This window comes from Pinus tabuliformis, chromosome X (genome assembly GCF_031772625.1).
Source record: "Pinus tabuliformis cultivar Carrire ecotype Pingquan chromosome X, CPIR1, whole genome shotgun sequence".
Lineage (NCBI taxonomy): Eukaryota > Viridiplantae > Streptophyta > Pinopsida > Pinales > Pinaceae > Pinus > Pinus tabuliformis.
The window spans coordinates 438,604,181-438,619,231 of record NC_142308.1 but is presented as its reverse complement, the minus strand read 5'-3'; the positions used below and the strand labels follow the sequence as shown (position 1 = coordinate 438,619,231).

The following is a 15,051-nucleotide window of genomic DNA, read 5'->3' as shown; positions in this document are numbered from 1 at the left end:
TAAAAGGGAGGTCTCACCCCGCATAAAAGGTAAAACTTCAACCTGAAAAGGGAAGTCTCAACCTATGATGGTTTAAGGATAACCAACAACTCTGGAATGCTTAATGCAATTCCTGGAACTCTTCCAAAACTGGCAAGAAGCTGGAGTCTTCTGCTAGAGGAAGTGTTCTCAATTGTGTTCCTGGAATTCTTCCAAAACCGGCAAGAAGCTGAAGTCTTCTGCTAGAGGAAGTGTCCCAGATTGCCAACTGAAGGCATGTTCACGGGCATCTTTGTCTCTGGCTACAACTCTGAAACTGGTGTGGTAGGTTGTGGCTCAGGCTCGCTTGATGTGACTTTGAAGCTTGTAGATGACCATCATTTCCCCCCTGTCAGGTACAAGGTGAGAAGATGGAGAAAACTCAACTGCAAGACTGTTCAATATTCTGGAACAAGTTCTCACATGTGTTTGGAATATCTTCTTGGCTGTTGATGCCCATTGCCAAGACGCGATCCATCCAAGATGAATCTTTGTTCTTGCAGGACGTTTGTTTCTGAAGCATCTGTGTGAAGAATGGCTGGTTTTATGACAATGCTTACATGGATGAAGATCAAAACAGTGATCTTTCAAATGGCCAACTCGGTCACAGTGTTGGCATTTTATGATCTGTTGTTGTTGTTGTTGTTGTTGCTGCTTCTGTGGAAGAGGGGCAGAGTCTGGAACAGCTGAAGCTGAACTGTCATGAGGAGCAGGTGAACTGTCATGAATAAATCCAACACTCTGAAACTGAATGGGCTTGGAGTAGTCTGGAATATGAAAGTACAAGTCCTTGTCATATCTAAGACCAGTTCTGTGCTTGTTGTGGACAAGCTGTTCCCAAGGTCTGATGATGGGCTTGGGAAGTGCAGACTGAGTTTCTGCATCTGCATGTACAACTGCTGCTTTATTGGATTCTGGATCTGATTCAACCTCAATCTTACTAATTTCACCACTTGCTGGTTTAACCTTGAACAACATATTGTTTTGAGCAGAAAACAATTTGGAATGACAAATCTGTTGAAGCTCATCTTGCTGGAACTGAGATTCTAGTTGCAAAAAATCAATCTTTTCTTGTGCATCATGCAGGCAGGTCTGAATGTCACAAAGAGTGTCTTTGCTAACATTTACCTTCCCAACAATAGTGGAGTGTATTAGTGTATTCAGTAACTCTAATACATCATCAAATCTAGCCATTGTCTCAACAAAGAAATGAACACTCAACAATCCTAGTGGAGACTATAGCAAGTCTAGACAAACCCCAGCTATTGAAGATTTCAAAAATTAAGAATATCAGTTTGAAAAATACATTGTCCAATACTTGACTTTCAGAGATTCTGTTCTTTAAATTCTGTAGAAATTTCACATCCGACTAGACTTTTTAAATTGAGTTACGTAGCTGATTCCTTCAAACTTTATATAACTTGCCTCTATATCCCTTCTGGAAGCTCAGGAATGCAAAAAGAATAAAAAATCCGCGAATACCAGCAATGGAGACACGGCTCAAACTCCACGAGTATACACAAGGGTAGCTCGACCTCTTCCTTCAATAATAAACCCAAGAATCTCAACCTCTTTTTTTATTGGAAATGACCCCAATGATGTAAAAAACTTCACCGAAGGTATTCAAAAGGCACTCAACTAATTCCAGCTAAGAGTTTAGCCAATCACTAACAGATTTGTGTCCAGCAAGAATGAGAGGCTCAAAGTCCTTCCAACACAGATACAATAGATATGTTTCACCCTTAAAATGCTCAGGTATACCAAGATACGCTTTGTATGGATGCACAACTAGATGACTTCTTCCTTCTTTGAAATTCGAACTTCAACTACAGGAATGGATTACATATACCTCTGATATATCAACTCTAATAATAACAGAGATCTGAAGTAGAATATACCAGCAAATGTTAGGAAGAACAGTGGTTGTAGATAAGTGTTATAACATCAAAGAAGCTCCATCATTACAGAGAAAACACCACAGTGATAATATATGCAACGTATTCAGCTCCAAGACAGAGAAATAAATATGGAGTGTCTTCAATATATTCACAGCCACACATCCAATGAGATGAGGAAGTTTGAGACCCTCTATAGCAGAGGTACATCACCAAACATCACTTCCAATAGTCTATACTCATTAAGATTTCAAGCACAGGTACAGTGATATGCTGCTCAACTGAAACAACCACAGAAAATACAAGTTTGTAGCCTTGGGGCTAGATCATTCTTTATGCCCTTACCCTCTCCCAAACTACAACTCGCACAATCTTCCAGAATGATTTTCTGTTTGCATTTTGTTCACACCAGCAACTTACAGGAAGAGCACAACTCACTGTGATGGAAAACTCAACCTATTTCTTAGACTAAAGTTGGCCACTAGAAGGGAAAAGAACTTGTCCCTTGAAACAGAATGAAACTTGCCCTTTCGTGGGCAGAACTTCAATCTCAATGTATCACAGAGAGTACAGTCCCTTGGTTGTGGAAACTCAACCCATGAACTTCAGCAAACATTGGTGCTTGATCAGAAGAAGTCTTGATTTCAGAGAAAAAGAGTGTATAAATACCCAAATTTTCTACTCATCGATCCTGGGCAATATCAAGTGCACATATATATGGGCGGTATCTCAATGTAAAAAATACACCAGAAATATCATAAAGAAATTTCCGAGATCCAAATCTAGAAGAACTAAATTACAATGTGATTTATAAACACTCATCGCACAAAATGGCTTTCAACCTCATATACTTTCATAATTATCCTATGCATGAGAACTGCGCAATATTCCATGAAGATAACCACCAGTCATGATCAAAGAGACAAGGGATACAACACCAGCAGGGAAAACCTTTCCAAATTTCTTGAAACGAGACCCCAGAAGGCTACCTCCTTCACGGCAAGCCCGGTCTCCTCCACGAGTCACGTACAACAGTGGCAACAAGCGCCCTTTTCACGGGAGCAGCAATCACTGATCGGCTTAAGAGCTTGCAGGGCTTCCACCACCATGACGGCCGAGTGATTGACCGCTCATCTTCCGATCGGGCAAGACTTCAGGGCGAGACTCCACACGTATATCGGTATTTGCGTTGTACGCTGGTCCTTATCTTATTCAACGAAACAGAAACATGCTCCATAGATTGATACGCCTCTACACACTGATACGCCTCCACACGCTAAGATGCTGATATACATACGCCCACCTCTGGAAGAGCTGGCCAGTGGAAGACATGCAAAGGCCGTGCTATGCTTCTTTCCACAGAACGGAATACGACAGACACCCACATGATGAATGCTCTGAGAACTCAATATGGTAGCTGTAGCGCATGTCGATGTTATTGCTATTGAAATGTTTAAGAATCGATCTCTGGACCTCAAGGCAACTAAATGTAAATGAAAATATGTGACTGGATGTCCTGGTAAAGTCGAATTAAGAAGAAACCTAATGAAGAACCAGCCGAATTCCCAAAACAATTCTGAGCTCAAAGGGAATCTGCGATTTCAATGCATTCTCTGGATTTAGTCTGAATGTCATAAAAAACTTCGTATGAAACCTAAGAGGAGTAAAAAGCTTTGTGTCATCCCCAAAACCAAAATATATGGAATTAGGACTGTGCAAGCGGAAACGTGCGAGGCGGTGGCTTATTGTTCCAGAAGAAAACCTACGAGGTAGATGAAAACCGTGAAGGGAAATGAGATTGCATAGCTGAAACCCTTAGAAATTTACGGCTCTCGGAGTAATCTGGATGCTCTTTTTTTGCAAAATCTGCGAGCTCTTGAAATGGAATCCGAACGCAGACATGGCCATCAGAGACAGATCACCATAACGCAGTATGAGTGGTATCGAGTATTACAATAGACTGGAGCACAAAGAATAATGGCAGAAGCGTTTTTGCTGACAAGCGCAGAGATACCGTGTCAGGCCCAGAGCGCAGGTACAAGGAAAACGTTTCAAATCAGGTCAGCGCAACAGAAGAGCAAGGCGCAGGCCGGACTGTATTAGAGCAGGTGTGGCAGATTGACATAGCCGTTTGAGGACAGAGCGCTGGCAGAGGCAGAGGCGTTAACCAACGAATGCAATTACACTAGAGGAGAGAGCGCTGGCAGAGGCAGAGAGAGGAATGTTTCATACGTTCAAGTGAATATGGCAGACAATGCACAGGTCTGTATAAAGGAATATGGCAGAAATACACTGCACAGAAAGGCCATAAACAAATGGCTCAAATTACTTATGCAGGGCAGGAATACGCCTGCTCTGATACCATGTTAAACACACATGGGAACGAGAGAAAATATGAAAGATAAATCATGAAATACATTTTTTTATTAACAAGAGATTTACATTTATAGTACATTATGTGACTCTTGGGTTTCAGATCCCAAGGTCTCTTGGACTGCATTGGTCTATTCGGCTTCCACACTAACCCATTTAGGATTAGGTGTCCAACAGTTAATCACACCTTAGTGTGCTTCGCCTTATCTTTTCTTTGCAAATTACTACGAAATCAGGCTCAACACAAAGAATCGAGGGATTCACATTTAAGTAGGCATTTAACTAAAATTAATCAAGATTCTTGCATCTCACATTAACTTTAGGATCTGCATTTCATATGAGATAGTCATTCATCTAAGTAGTAGTTGCTAATCGATTACTTGGTCTTAATTTCCCTAGCAAGATCGTTGACTCCATAAGGCACTGGTATTAATTGTTTAAAATCTAATCAAATCCTACAAGTCTTGCTAAATCTTAATCAAGTACTTGATCGTTTCATTGTGTCTCCCGAATTGGTTGGTTTCCAACTAGTTCTTCATTCCATTTTCCATAGGGTCTACCCCCCTTAGCTTGCTGTAGGGAGACAACTTAAACGGAGAGATTGGGGATTAGGGTGACAACCCCCGATGTGAGCTGTTGTCGTGGTGCCTAGACATTCTGTGCGACAACACCTCCCTTTGCCAATAAAATATTATTTTGCACACTTTCTAATAAAAATAATATTTTCCCCCTTTTTATCAAAATTGGGCAAACCCCTTAGCAATTTTGCACTCACAAAATTGGGAATATTACAGATATGAAGTGAAAGGAGGAACCTATTTGCTTTTGTAAGTATTTCTTTGGACCAATTGCCATTTGCTTGTAAGGGAAAGTATGTTTATGTTTATGGAATCAAGGAAATATAAAACTGGCATAAATCATAGTTTCATTGTCCTTTTCTTCGTAATATATCCCGTAAAAAATAAGACTATGTGGGAAATATATGTTTAACCTAGTCTTCATATTCTATTATTTCATGTAGCACGCGGTCCTTTGAAGTAGTTTGATCACGTGTCTTGGTTTTTCAGCCTTGCACCGTTATCAAAATTTTGAAAGACTCAGCTAGGTTTTTCCTTTGGACGATTGATTATAATAATTCAATAGAAATGCAAACTTTGTATGAACATCACCTCTTAATTTGAAATTGAAACCATATTTATGTGAGACCAAAGCCATTCTCCATAGTTTGATTCTTTTCTTATGCTTTAGACTATTTTTTGGCACTATTTTTTGCGTAGTAGATTGATGGAAAAGACCACAGATGATAAAATCAAGTGCTGGAGCTAATTGGACATCATGTTTCAATGGTGGCTTGCCTGGTCTGTGAAAGTGGCTAGCTAATATATCCCTCAAGAGGGTTCAAGTCCAACCACGTGACATGCTTGTGTTTGGTGATGTGTACTAGGCTCTAGCGCATGCAACAATGGTTGGGGATAGGTGCATGTCCTAGGCAACATTGGTGGAATACATACCCCCCACTTGTGGTGTTTAGGCCTAAGGAAACCAAATAAAAGGGTGGTAATGGTTCCCCATAAGGTTCCCATAGTGCTAAATTAGGGTGTAATAACCCCTATCGAGGATAGCCAATTAAACTTGCAAAATCATTAGATTTCTTTTGAGAGATTTTGACAAACAGTTTGCATGTAAACCTTTTTGCAAACACTATGTATGCAAACCGAAAGGAGCTTTTAAACAGAGACATTTTGAGAAACCGGGGAACAATAGGCACAAGAGTCTTCCAACAAATCTCAACCAACTTCTTATTTATTTAATTATAGCAGGAAATTACATGCCATTCATATCTGATAAAAATGTAACCTGGAACAGCTCTACAAAAATGACCCTGCTTGGCTATAGGTTGGGGAATAAGATGCTGGGTATGAAATGTCTGCAAGATGGACTTGGCCCTTCAAACTAACTCGACCTCCTCAAAGAAGCTCATCGTCCCAAGGATATATACTGCCTCCCATGATCAGCTTGGCCTGCAAGAGAGATGCTATTTTCTGCCCCAATGAACAGGTCTGAACCTGACTGCAGATGACTGTGTTTCTTCAAGCAACTCGGCCCAATAACCTCTACTTCCGTCCTCCCAAAATATATTTATAACCCACCAAAGATCGGCCTCTGAGTCTAAGCACTGTTGACTGTAGATGATGAGTTAGCTCAGCTGCCAAACAAGGAATCTCAGCCCCGTATAACTTAGCTTCCTGGAACAAGGAGACTTGGCCCCCTGGAGTGAATAACTTGGCATACCAAGGCGTTCTACCTCGGCATCCACACAGGAATTTCAACCTCCAGGCTATGTCACAAGGTTCGTCGAACTTCAACCTTGAGGTTTGAATTTTGGTGACTTTAAAAAGTTTTTGAGGTTCGGCGAACCTCGTCGATCCTCATGGCCCTTAACCAAGTCCTTAGATCAAAACTCATAACCTCATGTCACAACTCAAGCTTGTAATCTATCTTTGCAGTTTCCATGTTCGCAATAGCATGTTTTTCTTGATTGATATTGATTTCTTACAATTTTATCCCATATTTCATTTTTAAGTTAATATATCCATACATATAGAAAATGTATATAGACGAACCTAATGGCGAACCTTATCCGAACCCCATTGAAAAATTCGAACTCAAACTGAACGTAATCATTGCCAAACCCGAACCATGTGACACTGCCTCCAGGGATACCTTGGTCTGCCCAACAAACTCATCCTTCAAGTTAAAAAACTTGGTTTGCTACAATACCTTCAAATGGTCTGCTACACGAGAGTGATTTGGCCAGCCAAACTCGGTCTGATATGATGGATAGGTTCAGCCTCAAAACCTGATAAATTTGTCCAGTTGACAGAGTATCTCAGTCCTCATTATATGTACCAATACACAGGGAAACTTGGCCTTTATAGCTAATGAAATTGGCCTGTTAACAGAGAGTTATCTTGGCCCTCCTTTTATGCTGATCTCAGGCTGCACAAGTAAAACTCGTCCTACTAGACAAGCTAAAACGCAGCCAAACAGTGAGATATTGACCCTTCTGAAATGGTAGACTTGGCCTGCAAGTAGATTGTTCTCGGCCCCTGGGGATAGGTAATATTCGGCCTGCTGAGAAGACTAAACTCAGGTTGCCAAAACTGATCAAATTGACCCCTAAACTTGGAGGAATTTCGGCCTCCATAACAGCTAACTCTGCCCTCTGAATTGCTGAGTTCGATCTGCCTATTGAACCAGGATTCGGCCCTCTAGAGAGAGAATAATTGGCCTGCAAACAAGGAAGGCTACTTCAGCCTGCAAAATGAGAGTAAACTCGGCCCTTCAACTGATGATTATGCAGCCTTAACTCAGCCTCTTGATTTCAGCATGCAAATGAAGATAATTTGTCCTCCAGCTGTTAGATAAACTCAATCCTCCAATGGATGTAGAATTTATCCTGAAAAACTTGGGTCCTTTCTCTAATTTTGAAGCTCAGTTGAGAAGTCAGAATAATTTCTCCTCTTTCCCAGATTTAAGCACCACGAGATGTCTGAATGGTCTCCTCCTCTCACCCAGCTAGGGTGGATAGTTTTACCACCGAAGATAGTTGTCCTCATGAGTTCTCACCCATGCTCAAAGAGCTCATGATCAATAACAAAATAATAATCCAAATGCATGCCTAAGGAGTGAGCTCTCATCTCCTTTTATAGTCATGGACTATTGGAATACCATGGGTGATTACCACGGGTTATCCAATTACTATGGGTGAATATCATGGGTCATTGAATACCAAGTGCGAATACCATGGGCTTCTTCGACCAGTTGGAAAAGGGACATGACATAGGGTGTATTAACCTAATTGCTATAAGAGGGAGCTACTAGTTCAAAATGTATGAACATCATGTGTTTGGAAGGTGGGGTGCTCCTCAAGTGCCAAGAGTAATTTTCTCAAACTACATCCATGCAATGTTGGATTTGAAATAATGCTTGTATGAAACTAAGCTAAATGCTCAGAATTCCCTGATCCATTTGTATAAGTTGCTTCCCTGAATTGACCCCCAGTAAAGTCACAAGTGGATTGGTTGGCTATCAGTAGTGTATCTTTTCAGCTCTACACTATTTCTAAACTGATCAGGAAAGTGAACCCTTTTTCTATGTGCATATATTTGTTTATACCACACTGGGGGTTACATTTTCTTGTTTGGAATGGCTACAGACCATGCTTTCGAAACAACCAATTATGAGCAGCTGTGTGATGCCTAAAACACAAAATATGGATGCAACACCAGTGGTTTTTCTTCATGGGTTTGACAGGTATTTTAATTTTTACATCAATTTAAATCAATAATCACTTCAATTATAGTCTAACATTGATAGCTACACACATAATTTTGGATGATTAAAGATGTGTATTTTGGCAATCTTATGCATTTGAACTTTTAGTTCTTGTTTAGAGTGGCGCTATGCATATCCTTTGATTGAGGCTGCTGGTGTGGAATCTTGGGCTGTTGACCTTCTTGGTTGGGGTTTCACCAATGGAGGTTAGTTCTTCATTCTGTGGACTTTAGTTATATTTATTTTATTGCTGATGCATACCTTTTCCTTACATAGATGATGGAACTGGTGTCCTAACGTTAAGGGATCTCCATAAAATTTCCATTTGTTTTCTTTCATCAGGTGGTAAGTCATTATAAGCCTAAGTTATCTGATGTTCTATTTTAAACATCTGAGATACTATGTCCCATTTCTTTTCCATTTCATCAGAAGGAGTTACATCATTTAGCGTTGCTGCAAAAAGAGAACACCTTTATGAGGTAACTCGTTCAACCATGATGTAATAGTTATATGTGAGGAATATCTGTTTATAGAATAGCTAGGTGTAGAAAAACATGAGTAAGCTTTTAGCCAGTATGTTGAATACCTGTAATTTGTCTAGATTCATGAACGTAATACTTGACTTGTTGAATTTAAGCATACAAGGATGGGAGGATAATGGAAATGAAAATAACTTTTGTAAAGATAAAGGGAAGGATGCTGCACTGCATTCCCCAGAATTAGCGTTTTTGAACTAAGATTAATATGTAAATATTTACTTGCCACACTAGAGCTTTATTCTTTTCTTGTCATCCAGAGAAGGGCTAGGAGTGGCAGCCATGATCAGGATAGATCCCTAGAATGTAAATAAAACAAACAGGTATCATGTAATGAATAGATATTCCAATAAACTGTACATACATTCGATACGTTGTGGTAGCCTTGATGTGCAAGTCCTCTAGGCTATGGTGATGGTAATGAATACATAATGGAGCTTTTCTTTGTTGAAATTTTTAAGTATTACCCGTTAGAATTTTTATCTGTATTCTCTGGTTTATTTCGCCTACTTGTTTAATTACTAACAAGTTATTTAATCACATAAATACTAGAATAAACACAATATAGTCTCAACCATCTACAGATCATCAATTGAAGGAAAACAAGGACAGTGACACAAGTGACACCGTTATTTTTGGACAAATGTCTCCAGAAAAACCCAATGCGGGAAAACCGATGCAACTGTTCTGAGGGTTATATTATTATGCAGTCTATCTGAGTACAACTGGGTGCCTAATCGGCTCACCCGATAGAGAAAACTACATGGAAACAATACCTCTATATCCGGAAACAGGTATTCAGAAAACCTGTCCCACGAAACCCTCTCCAACACAATTGAAGCTCAGCCTCCTGCTGACCTGCGTCAGCCCCAAGACTCTCTGCGTCAGCCCTCTTAGGCACTGCGCAACCTCTGGGACCCTCTGCGTCACTCCAGCGACCTCTGCGTGGATGACGCAGTCCCTCTGGGCTCTGCGTAGCTTGGACTAGTTGCTGCTCTCGCTTTCTCTGCTTCTGCGATGGTCTCTCAATACCAGTGTTGATAATATCGCCGAAATATCGGCGATATTCGCAAATATCGCGATATTTTCGGCGAGCCGAAATATCGCCCCCAAAAAATCGCGATATTTGCCTGTTTTGAATTTCGCGCGAGATTTGCGATATTTCGGCGATATTTTCTAAAATATCGCGAGACGATTGAAAATATCGCCGACGGCCTGTATAAATTGGGTTTTTAGTGTTTTGTTTCACGTCATTTCGTTTTTGTGAGAGCTGGAGACGCTGCGAAGGAGGGTTTGGCTGCCAAGAACAGGTATGAATCCGACACCAACCCGCACGTCCATTATCTGTCTGCCCGTCCATTATTTGGCTGCCCGCACGTCCATTATCTGTCTGCGTTGCCAGTGTTACATTTCGGGTCCATTATTCGGCGTTGCCAGTTCAGGTCTGCTATACCCATAGGTGTTGTGTATAAACCAATGATAAAATATCTCTATGAAATTATCCATGTATTAAATCTACGGAGGCATTGCGTGCTTTGAAAAAAGACAATTATTCATTCCTATCACAAGCCATGGCAATTTATGGAGATTCTGTTAATGCCAGTAAGGTGAGCTTTTCTTATAGATGGATTTTTTGCAACAACCTAACTTGGGTAATCATGTATAAAAAATGTGCACAACAAAGTACTAATTTTCTTTCAAGACCTTTGGATTTTTCTTGTAGAACTTTGTTAAAGTTTAGTCCATTTGTCTTTGAAGAATGAGGATTTGATATTGAGATGGAATTTTGTTCCATAGCAAAAGCATTGGAATGATATGAATTGGTGTATATTCATAGTATTTGAAGAATTTCCATATTGAAGGCATGATGGTCTGGTCGGTATGTATGTGTTGAAAAGTAGAAAATATTGATGAGAGGCTCATTGCTCCAAAGACGTTGGTTGCTTTGGAGTGAACAGAATCTGGGATTCTGGTTGCTAAAGATGCAACCAGATGTTGTGAAATTTTTTCGTAACAATGGTATGTAGTACATCCAAACTAAGAAACAGGAAATGGGACTTGCATACTCCTCTTCCAATCCTGTCAAGATCACAGGAAAGCAACTCCATGGATATTGTTAGAAGATAGCAAATCATAAGTTGAGGACATGAAAGTACATTTGAAATCATCTTTATTATGATTTTAATTTTTAACTGTTAAACGTTAGCTAAATGGATCTCAACTATATTGTCCAACCTTTAGAAGATAATAAAATGAAACTACAGAAAACTACCCAATGTTTGAGGGTGTAAGTTAAAGTCAAAATGGACAATTATCAATTTATCACTATCAGGGATCAGTAGGATATGTGATGTTATTTTGTTTGAGTCCTTGATTGGACAATTATCAGGGATCAGCAGGATTTGGTATCGCCTTTGAAGTTTGATGTATCATTTCTATTTGACATCATATATATCAATGCCTTCTTCATATTTATGTGCCAATGTGTTTAGTTCATGTTGTTATTGCTTTATATGTTTAGAAATCTGAAAAAATGAATATATTATGCATTTTTTATGCTTGCCGATATTTGCCGATATTTTGCCGATATTTGCGCCGATATTGCCGATAAGATATTTTCCGGACCCTCGCCGATATTTTCCCGATACCGATATTATCAACACTGCTCAATACTGTATCTGCCTCTCTGCCTCGTACTCACTGCCCCTCGCTGCTGATCACTGATTCAACTTTGCATAGCAACCCCGCTCTAGCAAAATGAATGATTGATCACTCTGGTGTATTCTCCAACTGACCCTCAAGCCTCTTTTTATACTTTTTTCGTTGGTCCTTCAATGACCGAGATTAAATCTCTAATCAACGACTAAGATTAGATTTGGCTTGATCCATGACTTTTGGAACCTTCAACTCAGTTTTATATTAATACCCAATAATATTTTCTTTTTCGAAAGTTTAGACTTAAAAACTCCATTAAAAATATTAATTATTTTAATATCTCCCAAACCGGGTACAATTTGTCCAAACCATTTCTGGGTCTTGGAGATCTCATGCGCTTTAGACTCTCCACCAATTTTCATGGCTAGATCACATACGATGCTACCCCAAATCAACATTCTTAAGTTGGATTCTTTCAGAAATCTTTAACAATTTCAATCTAGAAAATCATTTGAGGGTTAATTTTTAAAATAGACCAATATTTTTTCAGCACTGCACATGATTAGAGCATGCAGCTGGCAGCAGAAGGCACCTGTAATGCAATATATTGAACGAGATTATATGCAACATCTTGCATGTGCCATAATATTTCTAGAACGATGCAGAATGATAAATCGTTAAACATGGAAATATTGTATGACATAGATATCACTATGGTTGAAAATAAAAGTCCCCAAAAGATGATACAATAGATTTCTAGACGGGAGTGTACTCTATGATTGCTAGAACTTTCTCGCCTTGCTCAGATCGCTTCTAGTAAAGACATTGGGGTTTAGGGTTTGGAGGCAATGTTGCTTGAACGTCATACTAGTGGTAGTTTGATCTGTCAAAAATACATTATTAGTTCATCTTTTTGTCTACCTATTTGTCTTTTATTCATTTGACATGGGAATTGCTACCAACCAATTTAGTGGTCTTGACAAGGTCCTCTCAAGGTGCTAAGGTGGTACCACACAGGACAAGTGTCCACTGTCACTTAGTCACAAATTCCCCTCTTGAAGCCAACTCTTGCTAAAGGCTATGGGAGGTGTTACCCCTCTATTAGTGGGGGTACATAGATTTTTTAGTGCATAATTCACCACCATTGTAAACCCAAGGTCACAAGTTAAAGGCATGTAAAAATCATGTGAGGCCTTGTACTAGGTCTCCTAGACCCGTGTCTTGTCAATTTGAGTCTCTATCTATTTTGTTTGGTTAGACCATGCCCTGTCCTTTGAAAGCTTCACCTAGGCAATCTCGTCCCTGATCGGATTGCAGAACCTTGGTAGGCTTCTCATGAGGACTCATGGTTTTATGGGAGCTTGCATTTTGTAGGGGTGATCACCAGTGTATGGGCCAATCCAACCTGTGTCAAGGTGCACCTATATCATTTCACATGGTTAGTGTTTGTTGAGTCTATAGGTGACCTTGGCTTTGGTGCAATATTACTCCTGACAACTCTCACAACATAATAGTCTCTTGTGATAATTTTCCTGTTTCCTGAGGCAGTTCATGATTCCTAGTGTAAAATGTTCCAGGTGGCTAAAAAGTCAACCCATTCTCATATTATAGAGCAGGATGAGGGGATTCCATGCCATGTGGAATTTCCCTGATTTGAGCATTTGGTGGCTAGTTACAATTTGGTCAAACTTGGTCAACAATACAAGAAAAGCTTTTAAGGGGATTTTCAAGTAGAGCATTGGGTTGTTTGTGACATGCATGACATCAAAAGTGTTCTAATCAATGAGAGAAACACAACTCATTTTTCAGATTTTGCAAATCCTCAAGGGCATTAGAGATCATCCACTTGGACGTGATGATGTGGCAGGACAGGTTTCCAAGAGGCTTAACAGGGAAAAAACTTGATAGAATTTGACATATAATATGTCAAAATTGGTCTAAAGAATGAGAGAAAAAAACCCATGTCTCAGTTTCTCCAAATTCCCAAGGGCATTAGAGCCCCAACAAGGCATGATGACGTGGCAATGTTGGGCAAGATATGAATATTTTGAGAGATACCTAGTTCGAATCCAGGCTAGTTTCAACATACCCAAGTGTTGAAATTGTCAGAAACTCAAGGGCATTGGAGATCCAACTTCCATGTGGCTAAGTTAAATTACTAAAGGAAAAGTCAAGTCAAAAATAACCATTGGCGAGTTAACTAGTCATTGGAGACCCGATGGACCAATTAGTTGAGCAATGGACCATGAGCAAAGGGAATCTTGAACTAAATTGTGGAAATTTGTCCAAGTCAACCCCCTAGTGGGTGAATTAAAAATTATATTGTAATATTTTATGAATTAATTTACTAAGTCTCCAACTTGTGGATGACTAGTAAATATTTTATTAAGGAAGAGTCAAAGTAGCTATTAGCTAGCTATTATAATTTTTTCTATAAAGGCTAGGCTCTTCTCATTTGTAAATTGTTGTTGTTCACTTCAGAAGAGCTTATCCATTTTCAAACATTTGTTCTTTTGTACAATTGTGGAGTGGCTATTGTTAATATTCTTCTTTTTGCTATTGCCATTGAGTATTTATTTTTATTCTAATTTCGTTTTTTCCAATTAGTAAATTTGTCTTAAAAGTAATGTTTTTTGCCATTGGAGCTAATATGCTATGTGGAAGCAAACAACTAAGTTCACCCCTTGTTTGTTTTGGTTTTGTAGGTAAATTAGTTTGAGGGTTCTAAACTTCTTAAAAAAAGGCCTTTATTATCTCAAAGGCTTCATATTTTTTCACACACAAAGAGAAAAGGTTGGAGACGTCACATAAGAGGGTTGTTCCTGTTTTCGTTCAAATTGTACAGGCACTATGACAATGACTCATGGCAGGGGCTGTCACTCCGATCCCTGTCCTCTTCGTTTTAACTGTCTCCCAATTGCAGGCTATGAGGGGTAGTCCCTATGAAATGAGAGAATGGAAGACCCATTGGCAATCAACAAGTACATGAGACACGATTGAATGGCCTAGCCACTTGGTTGATTTTAACAAGTTTTAAAGACTTGATTAGATTTATATATGAGACCAGTGCCTTATGGAGTCAACTACTTGCTTTAGATCGATTGGAGACTAGATGACCAGATGAACATCCATTGCTTAAGGAATGCTTATCTATCCTATATGAAATGCAAGTCCTATGATCTAGGTGAAATGTAAGATCTTGGTTAATTTTAGTTATATTCCTAGCTAAGTGAATC

At 39.4% G+C, this 15,051-nt stretch overlaps 1 protein-coding gene across 1 annotated transcript in view; it reads left to right on the top strand.

Annotated features, from left to right (window-relative positions):
* LOC149140453 (alpha/beta-Hydrolases superfamily protein) overlaps positions 1-15,051 on the top strand; it is a 316,859-nt gene that overhangs the window by 51,724 nt on the left and 250,084 nt on the right. The window contains exons 2-4 of the mRNA XM_089446544.1: positions 8,506-8,603; positions 8,733-8,830; positions 9,054-9,103. Coding sequence (XP_089302670.1) covers positions 8,506-8,603; positions 8,733-8,830; positions 9,054-9,103 — 246 coding nt within the window. The remainder of the gene's footprint in view (positions 1-8,505; positions 8,604-8,732; positions 8,831-9,053; positions 9,104-15,051) is intronic.